Source organism: Triplophysa dalaica, chromosome 1, assembly GCF_015846415.1.
Source record: "Triplophysa dalaica isolate WHDGS20190420 chromosome 1, ASM1584641v1, whole genome shotgun sequence".
NCBI classification, from domain to species: Eukaryota; Metazoa; Chordata; class Actinopteri; order Cypriniformes; family Nemacheilidae; genus Triplophysa; species Triplophysa dalaica.
The window spans coordinates 21412614-21427927 of NC_079542.1; the positions used below are offsets into that span (position 1 = coordinate 21412614).

General features: G+C 38.3%; 2 protein-coding genes across 3 annotated transcripts; both read right to left on the reverse strand.

Annotated features, from left to right (window-relative positions):
* Positions 1-291: 291 nt before the first annotated feature.
* Positions 292-8154, reverse strand: acd (ACD shelterin complex subunit and telomerase recruitment factor). The gene is made up of 13 exons (XM_056759023.1): positions 6885-8154; positions 6678-6799; positions 5935-6025; positions 5753-5832; positions 5610-5654; positions 5471-5514; positions 5127-5278; positions 4963-5041; positions 4678-4839; positions 4520-4600; positions 1959-2299; positions 1761-1837; positions 292-1452 (listed from the first exon to the last, which is right to left on the reverse strand). Exons 1-13 carry the CDS (start codon positions 7002-7004, stop codon positions 1368-1370), a joined length of 1479 nt encoding a protein of 492 aa, XP_056615001.1. The 5' UTR covers positions 7005-8154; the 3' UTR covers positions 292-1367.
* A 719-nt stretch (positions 8155-8873) lies between these two features.
* vrk3 (VRK serine/threonine kinase 3) lies at positions 8874-14855 on the reverse strand. Of its 2 annotated transcripts, none has more exons than XM_056747910.1 (15): positions 14520-14855; positions 13920-14024; positions 13647-13777; positions 13368-13463; positions 12645-12779; positions 12446-12501; positions 12296-12362; positions 12126-12207; positions 11075-11177; positions 10856-10948; positions 10643-10775; positions 10441-10561; positions 9448-9506; positions 9184-9316; positions 8874-9100 (listed from the first exon to the last, which is right to left on the reverse strand). In XM_056747910.1, exons 2-15 carry the CDS (start codon positions 13925-13927, stop codon positions 9097-9099), a joined length of 1221 nt encoding a protein of 406 aa, XP_056603888.1. In that variant the 5' UTR covers positions 13928-14024; positions 14520-14855; the 3' UTR covers positions 8874-9096. The 2 variants fall into 2 exon arrangements, with proteins under 2 accessions (XP_056603888.1, XP_056603878.1); XM_056747900.1 differs by having other exon boundaries at positions 13920-14027; positions 14520-14854.
* Positions 14856-15314: the final 459 nt, after the last annotated feature.

Genomic DNA, 15314 nt, shown 5'->3' on the forward strand with positions numbered 1-15314 from the left:
AATCTTTGCAAAACTCGCCAGCCAGAGTTTATCTGAATGTCATTTTATCATTTTAACATCACAAGTGAGCTCCCTCATGACTACAAGACAATTAATCTTTTGTGATGTACATTGTTTTACGCAAAAAGATTTATTCCGCTAATCATTCATATCTGCATTTGCAATTGTTTCTCATATGACGTATTTCGCACTTGTACATAGTGTTCTATAATGTAAATGTAATGCTTTGAATAGAAAATTATAAATTGAATAATATTAAATATTTTTGTATTACATGACTGTATTGTGTACAATACAATTACAATGTGCAGATTCTTGCTTGTGATTAAGCTTTACCTATGATAAGATTTCTTCCTACAAGGTCTATAGATGGACAAATTCACCTTAATAATGCATCATATAGTAGGCCTACATTTTAAAATATATGAGAAGTTTTTAATACTTTAATGCCTACAACATTCCCTTATGCATCTGTGTTGTGTCAGTGCTTAAGGAAGGTAAAGTAAATGGGGAACAGTACAAAACCCTTTAAATGAATTAATTATGTGACCAAAACTCAATTTCTAATTTCAATACAATCTTCTCTTCTTTGTTCTTTGTCAATCTTCTTCTATGACAGGACTGTTTGGTAGCCTGTTGGTGGGAGACAGGGGATCCTATGTATGCCAAAAGGTTTTGCTATCCTGACCACAGAACTACTTCAACATGCCCCTCACTCCTATATTTAACTTACTATAGTATACTACAGTAAATAAGTGTACTATATAGTCGATAAACTTGCGCATTAACTCAATCAGCAGCGTTTCTGAAACACTTCTCTCTTGCGTAGACAGCAGAAACAGTATTACTCCGTGGCTGAAATACATTTTCGTGTTACTTATATTTGCGCATAATTATTTCCTAAGAAACATACGGAACTCTCTCTATCCATGTTGAACGAGATTGGTTTTATGATGCCGATGTCACTTGTTCTTGTGCGAACTAATCTTAGCTTCAGGATCAAAGCTTGAGTTGACAAAGAAACTCCACAAGCTGCTTCATGGTACCAACAAAGCTTGATCATGTTGGTTTGGTCAACCCAAAACTAATCCTGTAACCCTGAGTTTGTTCAGCATTCTTAGTACAGACCATTAAGGCTTAAAAGAGATAAACATGGTTAAATAAGTAAAAATTTTGATAAAATGTTATAAATTGTGACACAGGTCATTATATTCCAATATGAACATTTATTACAAATAATTCACTTGCAGTAAAATACAACAGTATCCACAGACAATGGTTATTATTTAAAAAATACATTCCAACTTGAAATAAAAAAGCTTTTTTTTAACAAAAACATAATGTTATTTGAGGTCACAGGCAATGACTTAAGAATCAGCTCCCGAGTTGACATCTGCAGAGTAAGAGGTCCCAAGATAACGCACCGCCCACTGTATAAGCTGTCCTGGGATTCTGTGCATACACACACACACACACACACACACATTAGGAGAAGATACAGCTCCCAAATTGTTTAATTGTAGTGTATTTTCACCCCATTTTAACGTTTAATTTTCAAAAGTGTTACTCGATAGGTTCCCACTATCTTCCCGTTTCAGTTGGATTTACATTAACACAATGAATAAAGCTTTAAAAGCTATAAAAGGAATTATTTAACATGGTGGTAGAATAATACTGTGATACCACAATCTTTATAAAGGTGACTTGAAAGGGACGACAATCTCTCATATTACCTGAATAAGAAAATAGACGACACTCACCTGAAATGACTGAGGGCTGTGGACACCTGAGGGTCAGGATGATACAAATACGAAAAAGGCCTTCCATCTGGGTGCATCTGCAAGAGAGAAGATTAAACATTTCAGAAACATTTCTGATGCAACATGCAAGTGAGAAAGTAAAACTTAGAACAGTTTTGAGAACAAAAACATGAAGCCCATTAAAAACTCCTTCCTCACGTTTTTCAGCTTGGTGGGTGGAGCCAGAGAGTTTGGCTTGGTAGGTGGAGCCAATAAGGAACGTTTTTTAGACGGTGGGTCCGTGCTCTCGACGATCCATGAGGGGGGACTTGATGAATGTTGTTTATCGTGCTCTTGACTAGGGTCTCTGCAGGACCCGCCACTTACGTGGGATGGGCTGATCTGGGTTGGCAGTGGTCTCTGTCCTAGTGTAATGCCATCCTCGGACACCCCTTCTGAAACTTGCTTTGAGTTCTGAAATTGGGTGCTTGTTGCTAAAGGTAATGGGGTGACTTCTTTCAAAACTGTTTGGCTTTCTGTCTGAGAATGGGGCTCCAGGCCTGTATCAGCACAGAAAAGGAATTTTAGATATAAACATTTTTAAATGTTTGGTAACTGTGTGTAAGGCTGGTGCCAAGGTGGTTAGAAATAATCATTACTTTAATTAAGTTTTTATAGTCTAAGGGGACTAGATAAAATAATGCTTTCTGAGTGTTACTAGTCATACAACCTCTGGCAGTGACCAAGACTGACAAGTTTGTGACCGTGAGATCCGCGTGTAACGGCCGGCGCGAGACTCTAAGCGACACTGAGAATCGGATGAAGGAGTGTAATTTAGAACGAGGCAGAAGAATCGAACATTGACCCAAATTGCAGGATTATTATCACTCATAATAATCAAATACAAATAATATCATTCAACGAGGTTTCCTTCTTATCTTTTGGAGTCAGATAAATTACGCAATGTTAAAATAACGTTAACTGTAACAACCCAGAGCGCTGGAAAGACAGAACGCGCGAATGCCTTCGCCATGCCACTTGGACTCCGCCATTGGGGCAGTGGGTGGTTGGTGGTTCTTCTTTTCTCACATTTTTCACCACCTTACAGTGTGACTGTCTAAAACCATGTTGTAAACAACACTGGTCCAGTAGCACTTTCCGTTTCACTTTTTATTTTTATTTTATAGCTTTTGTTATATAAGAGGGAATTGTATTTACACGAACATCATGTAAGTTTCAGAACTTAAAATGCCCTTGTTACTGAGATTACATCTGTTATTGACACCAGGCCCATCAAACGTCTATGACGACATTGAAAGGTTTAACACGAACCCCACTGAAAATACCAACAACTACTTCTCAAGCAATAAACAAACATGCCTTTAAAGATAGCTAAATATTGTGACACCCCTGGTTGTTGAAGAAGACAGTTGCGGCATAACCTTCCTTCAGATTCCGATATTAGAAATGGGGGGGTTAAAGTTTATTTTTTAAAACATTCCAGCTCATGTGGGAAAAACATGGAGCCTTTGTTCGTTTCATTTCTCTGAGGATTCCTTCCAGAACAAAGCACAGGTCGACACTGAATTTGTTCAGGATCAGGATCACAGGTCTCAAATGCTGACACGTACGGTTATATATCATTAAACGCAATACATGTATAGGCTATTCAAACTTTACGCAAGCCTTGCCATCACATCCGGGAAATAAGTCAGTTAATTTGAGTAAAATCATCCTGTGTGAATGTGTCACATGAAATACTGATGTGGGGAGGTCATTTATAAATCCCAGGAGATCTCTAGATAATACTTATGGCATGCGAAAACATGGGACTAATGTGTAACCTAACAATATGTCTCGAACTAAATTCACAGAAGGCTCCAATTATGCAAACTGCTATCCAATCAAAGCAGTGGGCATTTACTTATAAAGTCTTCAATCCGGCACGGCCATTATAACTGAGCGATTACAGAGCTTGCCTCAGAACCTGGCTAGAACATTATCAATGAAGCCTATAACTTATCAATTTTGAATGTAAAAACAACGCGAACGTCATGTGTAGACCCATAAACAGTATAAAACAATAAACAAGCACAGTTCATGAGACCTTTAAACCCTTTTTGAAATGCTCTGTTGGGTTCTGCTGTACTAGATGGTCTATATGTATTAAAAGGGTCATATGGCGCGAATAAATGTTTTTCTGTGTCTTTGGTGTGTTATAATTTGTCCATGCATGTATTAGACATGTAAAATTGCAACAAAAAAACAAATGTCGGAAGAAAAGATGCATTATATCTAAAAGCGAATGCTGACCCAGACCTGCTTGAAAAGTCTTTTGTAACCACACCCACACAAATCCACATCAATTCGTGGTATGATTTGACTAAGACTGCCCAAAATATACGCAAGTAAGGTGGGCGTACCTGTCAGTACAAGTGCTCTGGAAAATGATATTCCAAATATGGTAAGAAGTGTTACATTTCCATCACATGCTTGGAGTATTCAATCAATCACTACGCACTGGTTAACTGGCCAATCATAGTACACCTTACATTTCAGAGCGATGACATTTGTAAAAAAATTGACCGTTTCATAGAGGCGGGGCACAGAGGAGATACAAACACGGTATGAGGAAAAAACAGTGTTTTTGATACTTAAATCGTGTATACGCATTGAATTACATCTAAAACAAACGATAATATCCATGTTAGCCGTGTCATATGACCCCTTTAGATACTTGCTTTAAAATTGGCTATGTGAGTCAGAGGTGGTATATGTACCTAAAAGATCTGGCGCTGGAGAGAACATATCCCAAGGGCTTTCTCCATCCCCAGATATCTCCCCTGTTCCACACAAAACCTCTGGGAGACAAGGGGGAACTAGTTCAATAACATATCACCTTGCTGAAGCAGCATTGACTCCTTTGGTAAAATCTCACCCGGCCTTGTGTGCTCCAGGGTACACTGTCCTTCATTTGGAAATGAACCACTGATCAGGTCCTGAGCAGCCAGCATTTGGTTTGGGGTTGACGTGCCAGCCTGATGCGATTTTTCATGTGACGGAGCAGGTGCATTCCCATTCTCATTTTCGCAATCGGCACCTGCGCGTATCCACATATATGAGACAAAACACATGCACAGTGTGCCACATGCCCAGTAAAGTGAGCTTGAATGCCCGAAGGATTCCAATGAAAAAAGCTATTAATTAGACAAGCAGACAGTACTGGGATCAGCTGTCATCAGCTCTCTCTGCTCCTCTGAGATGAGAAGGAAAGGCACGGGGACAATGAACTGCTCCTGTCCCTGGAAACATACAAACACCCATCCGTACTAATAATTTGTCTGGTCAACAGCTGGTGCCTTTAAGTTTCCAAGGAAGCAGCCTTACCTTCCAGCGAAGTCTCTCTCCATGCCAGTGAGTGGGTGTCGCCAAACTTGGACAACATGTTGCAGACATTGTTATTTTCTCCATTGCATCATTCAGAATATTTATTATAATGTCACTGTGCCACGCCCCCAGCAGAGAGGATAGAGAGACCCCTGGGAAATTAGGAACATAATGCAGGTCTTTATCATTTCTGAGAAACAGCATTTGTCTTCACTTATAAATGATACTAAGAACTCAAACAACAGCCATTTACAGTTCAGTGCTAGAATGTGTGTGAATATGTGAACTGCTTTGAGTCGAGAAAGAATAAAAGTGAGCATGTTTGTAGCACGAGCAATACTCACCAGATGCCGAGCTAAGTGAATTGACTGAACTCTCCCTGCAAGATCTGACCAAACACAACAACACTAAATACTGTTAAACATAACATCTTACTGCTGCCCTTTATTAAATGTGTTCATACAAAAGTCCATAAACACCCACCTCCATGTCTTTATAATCTGCTCTCGAACTGATGGAAGTGATGTACTGAAAGACAAGAAAATAAAACACAAAGACTAATGAAGCCCAATGAATTAACTGTTAAGAGCACATTACTGTCCATGCGCATAGATTTTGTAAGTTACCAGCTGGGGGGGATGAAGTGTTTGGAAGCAATGCATACTGTAGTGATCTGATCAACCTTTAAGTAAAACTGGCAAAATCCCTAAAAAAATAGAAAGGATGAATTTTGGAAATTGTTTTTGAAAATATGCATCTTTGTAAAAGTTTTTTGGGGGCTGGAATCAAAAAGGCAGATGAAACACACCAGGTCAGGCTTCATGTCAAACTCCAGTGTGAAGTTGCGCACATACACTACAGCATTTAGCAGGTCTGAAAATGACTCTCTCTCCTCCGAGCTGAAGAAAAATGGGACATAGTTCAGACACTGTGATATTTCAGTACATGGCTTGATTTTGATGTATCGCAACTGTACTGGGGTAGTTGATGAATAAATCGTTCATTTGTCCTATGGTGTGACAACGCGAAATTTTGAAAACAGACTGCTTATATTACATTGTTTCATATTATTTATATCTGTTATATAAAAAAGCAAAGATTTTTCTTCACTGTTATTTTTTCCTGAGATTTTGCGGTCACACCATAGGACAAATGTTCATATAAGTCTGTCAACTACCCTGTTGAGTGTTATTGTGCCCTTTCTGGAAAAAGAAAAGAAAACAAATATTATATTATGTAATGCTTTAAATAGGAACAATAATGGTTTCTGCTGGTAATGTGCACACTAATAACATACACTACCTAAAGTAGATTTGTGATTGGTTTAATGGTTATCAGTTAACTTAAAAGGTTTTGTAATGAAAACCATTAGAATTTGTGTTGTTTTTTCAGCAAGGGTGCTCCAGGTATTCACTCTGAATTCAGAAACTCGGGTTTATGTTCTAACAGCTACGTTTTCCAGGATGAGCAGATGAATAAGATAATAAGATAAAAACAGGGCTCAGGTGTGTAGTGAATGGTGTCATAACAGAGGTTTAATAAGTCCCTCACTCCTGCAGACGCTCCCACGCGGCTTTGCTCAGCGCCGCGGGAATGCGCGTGATCCCGTCGGACAGGAATATCATACAGGCATCTGTACTCTCCATCAGCTTAAGGTCTGAAATATCACACATCTGCACCAGCAAAAAAGCATTTCCTTACATTTATCTATTGAGATACTACTTTAAACGCTCATTATCATTTATATAAACTACTTACGCCGACGACATGAGCTTTGACAGCCTTCTCACCCGGTCTTTCGCCGTAGTTTTGAATGAGATTCTCGATCCACGGCTCCATCTCCGCCATTCGGCGACGTTTCATTTTTGGTGGACTCATAGGTAAACCTGTTTATCTGAAACTTTCCTCTAGTGTAAACGGGTTATCGGCTTGTACTCTTCGCGCCTCTCTTGTTAAAAATTGATGCAATGTTTTTGTTCCGTATAGAAAAAGGAACCAGACACTTTGAGTTCCGCTAGAATTCATGTTCGAATAAAAGACGTGCTGCTGTTGCCCTCTTGTGGTAGTTGTTCTTAAAAGCAAGAATAGATTTGGGTGGTTTATGAGGTGCATTGCATTTTATAAAATACAAACAATTCATTTTTAATTGACTTATTTTATCGCATTGTAAAGGGGTGCTAGTGTGGAAAACATGCCATTTTCAGTGATTTTAGGAGCTTATATGTTGACAGTGTTGTTAAAGAGTAAGTCATATATGAATTTTAAGGTCCTAATTTGGTTAACGGAGTGTCCAACAACAAGTTTATGTACATAGAAGATGAAAAGACGCTATTATGTCGGAATGTCTCAAATGTTTCCGCAATTCATCCGTCTAATCCCTCCTATCCGTGATTGGTCAGATGATGTGCTGCAAACCGAACGTCTATCATCATTACGGAAGTCTGCTGTGATTGGTCAAAAGCGTTCATCATGTGTCGCAATGGAACGCCTACCATCATTACTGGATAACGGTTTACAGGTGGTTGGATATTATATAATGTACAGATAGAGATGGCGGTGGTTTTACCTGACCAGTTTGAGCCAGAGTCTGACGAAGAAACATCCGAAGACGATCTTAGTAGATAATATATAGACGATAAATATTGAACACTTTGTAACGAGCAAGGCGGGACGAGAGCCGTTAGGGAACGACAGCTGTGCGTTGCACCGGTCTCGCATCTCTCACGGAGGAGACCGGAAGCATGAAAGGACGAGCGACCGAGCGTACGACGAGAAAGGACCAGGCCTGGATTTTACGTTATGGATTATTATGTTTGTGTGGCCGGCAGACGACCGCGAGGAAGCTGCCGGCATTTTACTTTACTTTCGTTTTGTGGTTTATTTTATTAAAAAGTTGGTTAAATGTTCGCCATCTCCTTCCCATTCTTGAAGTTGTTATACACTTAATTAAGCAGAGTTCATAGCTAGATAAACAAACTGTAATACCTCAGAAATAAAGGTACATGTTAACGTAAGCGATATATACAATATCTAAACACAGACATAAGGGACACAAATATTTCTTTAAGTTAAGACAAAAATAAGTCACACTTACAGGTTGTGATTCGGTGGATCTCACAGGTCCAAATAAAGTTGGTATTTCCCCCTCATTCAGGGATAGCCGTTTAACATATCCTGCAGTGAACGCGGCAAGATTATTGAAGCAATCTTTAGTGAAACGACGCGGGCACAGTAAGACCCTCCTTTGGTGTCGTTTGAAAAATGAATTGTAACCATTGTTTCCTCAGAAGTTCTTCCTTTGGTAGTTTAAGAAGGACTTAGTTTCAGAACGTAGAACACGGGTTCTAGACATGATGCACACGCATCACGAAGGAGCGACGGTGTTTTGGGAGGAGAGTGAAGTTTTGGCGCAGTCCCAGCAAAACGTAGGCGGGGACTAGTTCTAGTGACGTAGATACGCGGCGGTTAGGGACTCGGACTAGTTCACATCTCGTTCGCGTGATTCAGAGTCGACTCCCTTTTTTACAAGCCAATAACTTTGTTATTCATTTAACTCCGGACTTAAAACATGGTAGACTGCTTTCAAACATGGCAACATAATAGATTGCATGAAATGTAATATTCATGATCTAATGTTACTTACTCTTTAATACTGGCAATCTTATTATTAACAACCACTAACTTAGCCAAAAACACCTTGGTGACCATGTTATTGTCTGTGTAATGTACATATTCGAGGCCATCCAAAATGTACCAGTAAAGATTTATTTAAAATAACGAACAGTCGCACTTTTAACTAAACAGTAATTTCATTAAAGATTTAAAACAAAAGCATACTGGCAAACACACAATTTGTAAAGTTTGCATTGAAATATCACCGTAAAACTGTTTTTAAAAACATAAAAGGTCCCTCGAAGACTTCATATAAACATTCTGCATAATATCACCCAAGTCCCACTTCCTTATGGTTTCACCTGTGAATCAAAGAAGCCAAAGCAGTTTAGATTAATACAAAGTCAATATAGGACTGTTTATGTATAGAATCTTTGTAACCTACAGATCCAATGGTTCCTTTAGAGTCCCACCCATCTTTTGTAAGCTCTCATGTAGCCCAGCTTTCAGAAGGGAGTAATCTGGTTTCTCACAATACTGGAGGGCCATCACATTAGACAGGTATGCAGTTAATGCACCTAAAAATCACAAATTTAAGAACATATGCACTAGTAATAAATGCACATACCATATGTTAAGTCCAGTTAACTCAATCAGTGTTAATATGTATGAATAAATACATGTGACTATTGAAATATGTTATGCTCACTTGAAGCCTTGCTTTTTTTGTAACAGAAACTAACAAGTCCACTAATATCAGATTTATACCTGTAGAGAGAAAACACAAACAAAGTTCATGTCCTAAGAGCAGTAAAAACACAGGAAAAACGTAGAGTTTGGTGGTCATAATCAGGGATGCACTTGCGCACCCAAAATAAAAAATGCGCTCTGTAAATAAGTTTAGACCGCTCATTTGCGTACTGACATGGTTGAAAGCTTTTAATGCACAAGTACAATAACAATCACTGTTTTAGACGGCCTAAATGTATTACTGGATAAGATTTACGTTAGAACCGAATGCTGCTAAAACTTATGTGGTTGGTTCCCGGTGTTAAACGGACCCTGGGTCTAAATGATGACAATCCAGAGTATTTGTAACTCGGCCTTTATCGGTTCTGCTCTCGTTCCTAGAGAGGCACGCGCAGACTCTGTGAATGTCTGGATTTGAACAGCTCTGCGCTGTACGTCGAAATAAACGGCTCTCCTTTAACTTTCTAAAAGGACAAGCTGTTTAAACTTGACACTTGCACGCAGCAGATTTTTTATGTCATACTCGATCCTATCTCCGCATCGCAAGTTTCCACGTGTGCTCGCAAACTTACTTCCAGCAACCTGTCAAAAAATCGAATAGGTTGTCGTTCAAGGTTTCAAAATTGGTGTTGAATATTAATATTAAGTAATGTAAGAAGTAAAACATTTTCATTGTATTTTAAGTTTAATTTAAAATAATATAAATATAGTTTAAATCACACTGTATTATTTAGTTTATTGTTCTTTGGATGTAACTTTTTTTAATAGGTAAATATAATTTGTCACACTATGTGCAGTGTGAGCACCAAACCGAATCTCTAGGTGCTCTCTTGAGAACCTCACAGAAAAACTTATGTGCACCTCTGGTCATAGTTCATCCATCAGAGGCTCACTCACTGTACCACAGCTCTCCAAGTAGAGTATAAGCCCGATTGTGGTGTGTTTCGGTTACCTCTTCTTCTCTGCAGCAATAGCAGAGCTTGAGTGAGTGAGGTGACTCCACGGGAGCGTTCCTGTCATCCAGCACAGCATACAGTAACCAAGAGACTGCAAATCACTGCATCTAGAGGGACCTGCCATACATCCACACAGGTGCAAATTAGACTTACATATGTATGTAATGTAAATTAACTGACATTTGAAGAGACGCTTACCAGCCCCCATATGAGAATCCAGGCTGATGAATTTGACGTTACCCTGGTGAGCGGTGCGGCTACCCGGCCGCTCTTCCACATGTTTTCCACCTGGGGAATATCTAAATGCATAACCGAAGCCTGACAAAAAAACCTAAAAAGACAAAAACAAGGTTAAATATTTCATCCTAAATAAAGGAGCATCCTCAAGTTCCTAAAGACACGCTTAATGACCTCTGTATGACTGTCAGTGTTGATGAAAATATTTCCAGCATGGATGTCTGCATGAGTATATTCCTTCTCGTGGATGAATTCAAGTAACTCCAACTATAAGACATAATCACACTTAAATATTATATTCCTTATACAAGGCATACCGTTAAATAGCAGTCGCTGAAAATGGTATTTTATAAGTCAAATCAACAAATTTATGAGTGATAATGTTAAACTTACTAGTCGTAGTGCAAGCTGGAGAACAGCTTTCTCAGATAAAGAATCAGTCCTTTGATCCAATATTGACTGTAGAGTTTGTCCCATGTTAGGAAAAACTAAAAACCTACAAGGAAGTGTACACAGTCAGACCAAAAGCAGATTATGCTTTGGTTTTCAAATTTGCATGCACATTAAATTAGTGTAGTCGGATCAGAGAAAAGTATCACCAGTTATCATCATTATATATTTTTATATATTTAATGCCATTACAGCTATGTGTTTTATGCGTGTAGGGCTGTCACAATTATTAAAGGGATAGTTCACACAAAAATAAAATTTCGGTCATCATTTACTCACCCTCAGATTGTTCGAACCTGTGTCAATTTCTTTGTTCTGCTAAACACAAAGGAAGATATTTGTAACAATGTCAGTAACCAAACACATTTTATCCCCCATTGACTCCCAAAGTATTTATTTTCCCTACTATGATAGTCAATAGGGGATGAGACCTGCTTGGTTACTGACATTCTTCCAAATATCTTCCTGTGTGTTTAGCACAACAAAGAAATTTGTGCAGGTTCAGAACAATCTGAGGGTGAGTAAATGATCACAGAATTTTCATTTTGGATGAATTGTCCCTTTAAATAATTTGCTCATTCCAATTATATCACATAATTCCTTCCTCATAGCTCATATTGTTATGGTTACTCTATCGTGCAAGTTATTAGTTATTTAAAGAATTTTCACATTTCTTAAGGAAATATTTTTGTTCATTTAATGAATTTATTGTAATGAATCGTTATAATTGTCAAAGCTTTAAAACAGACAATTAATCGTCATCCAAATTTCATAATTATGACAGCCCTATATGCGTGACTTGAGTCCAAAAGTGTATGTCTTTAGATAATTAAATACACAAAAAATAATACACAAAGAAAGAATAATTAACTATTTAAAGAGCATGCACTTGCTCTTGTTTAAAATCGGAGGATTTGATGCAACAACCTATACGCACACAAACACACACATATGCATAAGCACACAGTAAACAGACGTACACAAGCCTACATACCTATATGCTTCATGAATACCAAAACCCACACATGATGGAATCCCAAGGAAGTCAATTTTGTGTAATTTCACCCATTTCTCCACTATTAAAAAAATAGAAGCATGTGTTGTCGTAAGTCTGTATTGAAAATTGCAATAATATATACTATGGTCTATTAAATATGAGCTGACCTGCATCAGTTTTGGCTGCTCTCTGGTGGAAATTTTGCTCATTGAACAGGTGTCCTTCTCTACCACCCTGCGGATGAGGACTTGTAAACATCAGAAACACATTCCATGCACACACAGAGGTACACCACATTATGTCAATGCACCACTTACCAATCTTAAGATGTACTTGCAATTAAAAGTGTCGGTCTGCTTATTCGCCGGGCACGCTACATGTAGGTTAAATTTGAAGACAGAAACTGAGAGTAAACTTATTGAATTTTTATTGCATTCTTCTCAGTAGCAATAACACATTTTTTAGGATGGGTGCACTCGTCAAAAAATAATTTTAATCAAGACTCAATAGTCTTACCTGCATATGTCAGGTCTAATTCTGTTTGCCACAGAAGTTCAACCAGTTTCCATTTATTGCCTGACTGGTCACAAACCATTGTGCCCTCTTCGACAGGCTCAACAGTACTGACCCGCTTCCTGGATTTGCATTTAGCTGAAATCAAACGTAGTAACAAGCTACTGTATAACTTCAGCCATTTTGTTTAAAACGTCTAGTTAAAGCCACAGCATGTAGATTTTTGCCGCTAGAGGGCGCACATTCAAAACAACAAAAGCCGGGTAGCATGATGACGCTGTAAAGGAGCATGGAATGATTGCAACTGCTGTTAACTCCACTACTGATGGTAATCAATCAGAGGAGAAAGAGAAATCATGTTGATGGATGAGGTAAAGTATTTTTTTTTAAATGTTGCTCCATTTAGGAAATGCCAAACTATATATTGATCCTCGTTTTATCTCTCTTCTTGTCCCAAACAATTCTTGGGTCATTTGGTTAAGTCATCATGGTTTCTACGGCAGTTAAAGATAAAACCGAGGGTAACGCAGATATGATGCCATTGACATACCACCCCCGGACATGGCCCATGTCCTTGGTTAAAATGGCAATTTTAAATAGTCTGAAACATTTGCGCTATTGTAAAAAATACATAACATTGGCATAATGGTTTTCGGATATTTTACAGCAAAAATATTACATACTGTGGTTTTACATCAATTTTTTTAGTTATACAACTCATCGTACATGGACTTGGAGATAAAACAGAAGTTTGCTTCGTCTCTTCTTCCTTAACATTGGGAGAAGCCTTACGTTTTCCAAGTGAAATCAAAGACTTCTTATCTGGAGAAAGAACACACATACAGTAATACTTCGGTCACAGCCATACCAACCATTTAGATTCTGTATCTTTCTAAACAGATTTAAAATATTATGGTGGTAAGGTACATTTTCTTTCAATTTACTATGACCTAGAAACTCTGGATATCAAAAGATAACAGAACAAAGATTTTTTTTGCATCTCACCTGGAGTTTGAAGAGCAAGTAACGAGGTTTGCTTTGCTTCTTCTTGTTCTTGTTCTTTAACTTGAGGGGACATCTTTTCTTTTTGTGGAGAGACGTCTTTTCTTTTTGTGGAGATGTTAAAGACTTCTTTTCTGTAACAAAGTTTATGTATTTCACACAAGGATATTCTTTTGAGATGTCAAAGACATTGTATGTAAATTTTGGAAGATGTCTTACAAGTCTACACACACCCTTTTTATCTATTATGAAACCACATAATAACCTTAACCTCACCTGTACATTTTACAGCGTTTATGGGTGTGGCTAAGCTACTCTTTCGGCGAGAAGAACGCAGAGGTGGGCGATTCAGTGCAGAACCTGAGTCCTCCTCAGCAGCACCTACTAAAGAAAACAGATTATTTTTTTGCCATTATGAATGAAGCAACAACAGAGGTTCAAAAGGAGGCCTATACATTTACATAGTTTTACATGTATTGTGCATATAAAACACTTGAGCTATAAGCCCTCTGAAGCTTCACAGAAAGCATACATGTAGACATGGAGAAAAGATAGCGTGGGATTTAAAGTCTTTATGCTGTAAAAGAGGAAATAATCACTTTGTTTTCGAGTTAAATTCTGATCTTAGTCATCTTACATCAAAACTATTTTAAAACCAACCAAAACTACACAATAAACATTACTTTACTTGTTTTGGGCATGTGCATGTAAATATGACTCTCAGCCATATTCATAATACAGACATGATTATTAAACTTTTCACCAACGAGCCAAGTTAGTTATAAAATGACTCCAGGAAGATGTATTGCTAGTGCCTTATAGAAGCTGTCAGATAGGGAAAGAGAGGACGCCCCCTAAACCCAAAACTGCACTTACCTTTTGAGGAGCTTACAGAATGATGCACATAGTTTGAAAGGAATTCGGATGCTTGTAAAGTGTCAGGTTCTGTTGGGTCTTCTGGGAGCTTCCCACCACACGAAGGGCAAAATTTGAAATCAGGCTGCAGCTTTGAACCACAATGAGGACAAAAATTCACCATTCTGTAGGACGACTTAAATCCGATCAGTCTCAGTAAACTTTGCGGTGGAACACCAGTCAAAAGGAGGCCGTTCTACGAACAATATTTCCCAGCGTTACAACTACACAACCAACAGCATATGTCGTCACATCACGTGATCCTTTGCAGCTTACGTGTTACGGCAAGTGACAAGGCCCAGAAATAAGCTTGTTTGCGCAGAGCCTGAAATGAAGGCGAAAGCATGCGGCTGCGGTTTGAGATTCGGACATTCGTCAAATCTCGCTGTTTTTATTGTCCCATAAATGTCCATAAAATTAAACGGTTTGCTGAGCACATGGTTTGTCACCTCAAAGTGAAGTGTTTTACACAGTGTTGCAGTGATTATTATAAATGATTTATCCGAGCACACCATTTTTTTTATTTTATTTGCGCTTGTATTTTTGATCAATCAAGTTTCTTCCTCTCAACAACAATGCTTCATCACATGACGTCAGCGGGAAAAGAAGTCATCGCAGCTTCCGCGTCATGGTGACTTTTAAGGGATACTCCACCCAAAAATCAACATTATGTCATGAATTACTCATCCTCAATTTGTTCCAACCCTGTAAAACAGAAAAGAGAAATACAGGTTTGGAACTTCTTGAGGTTGAGTA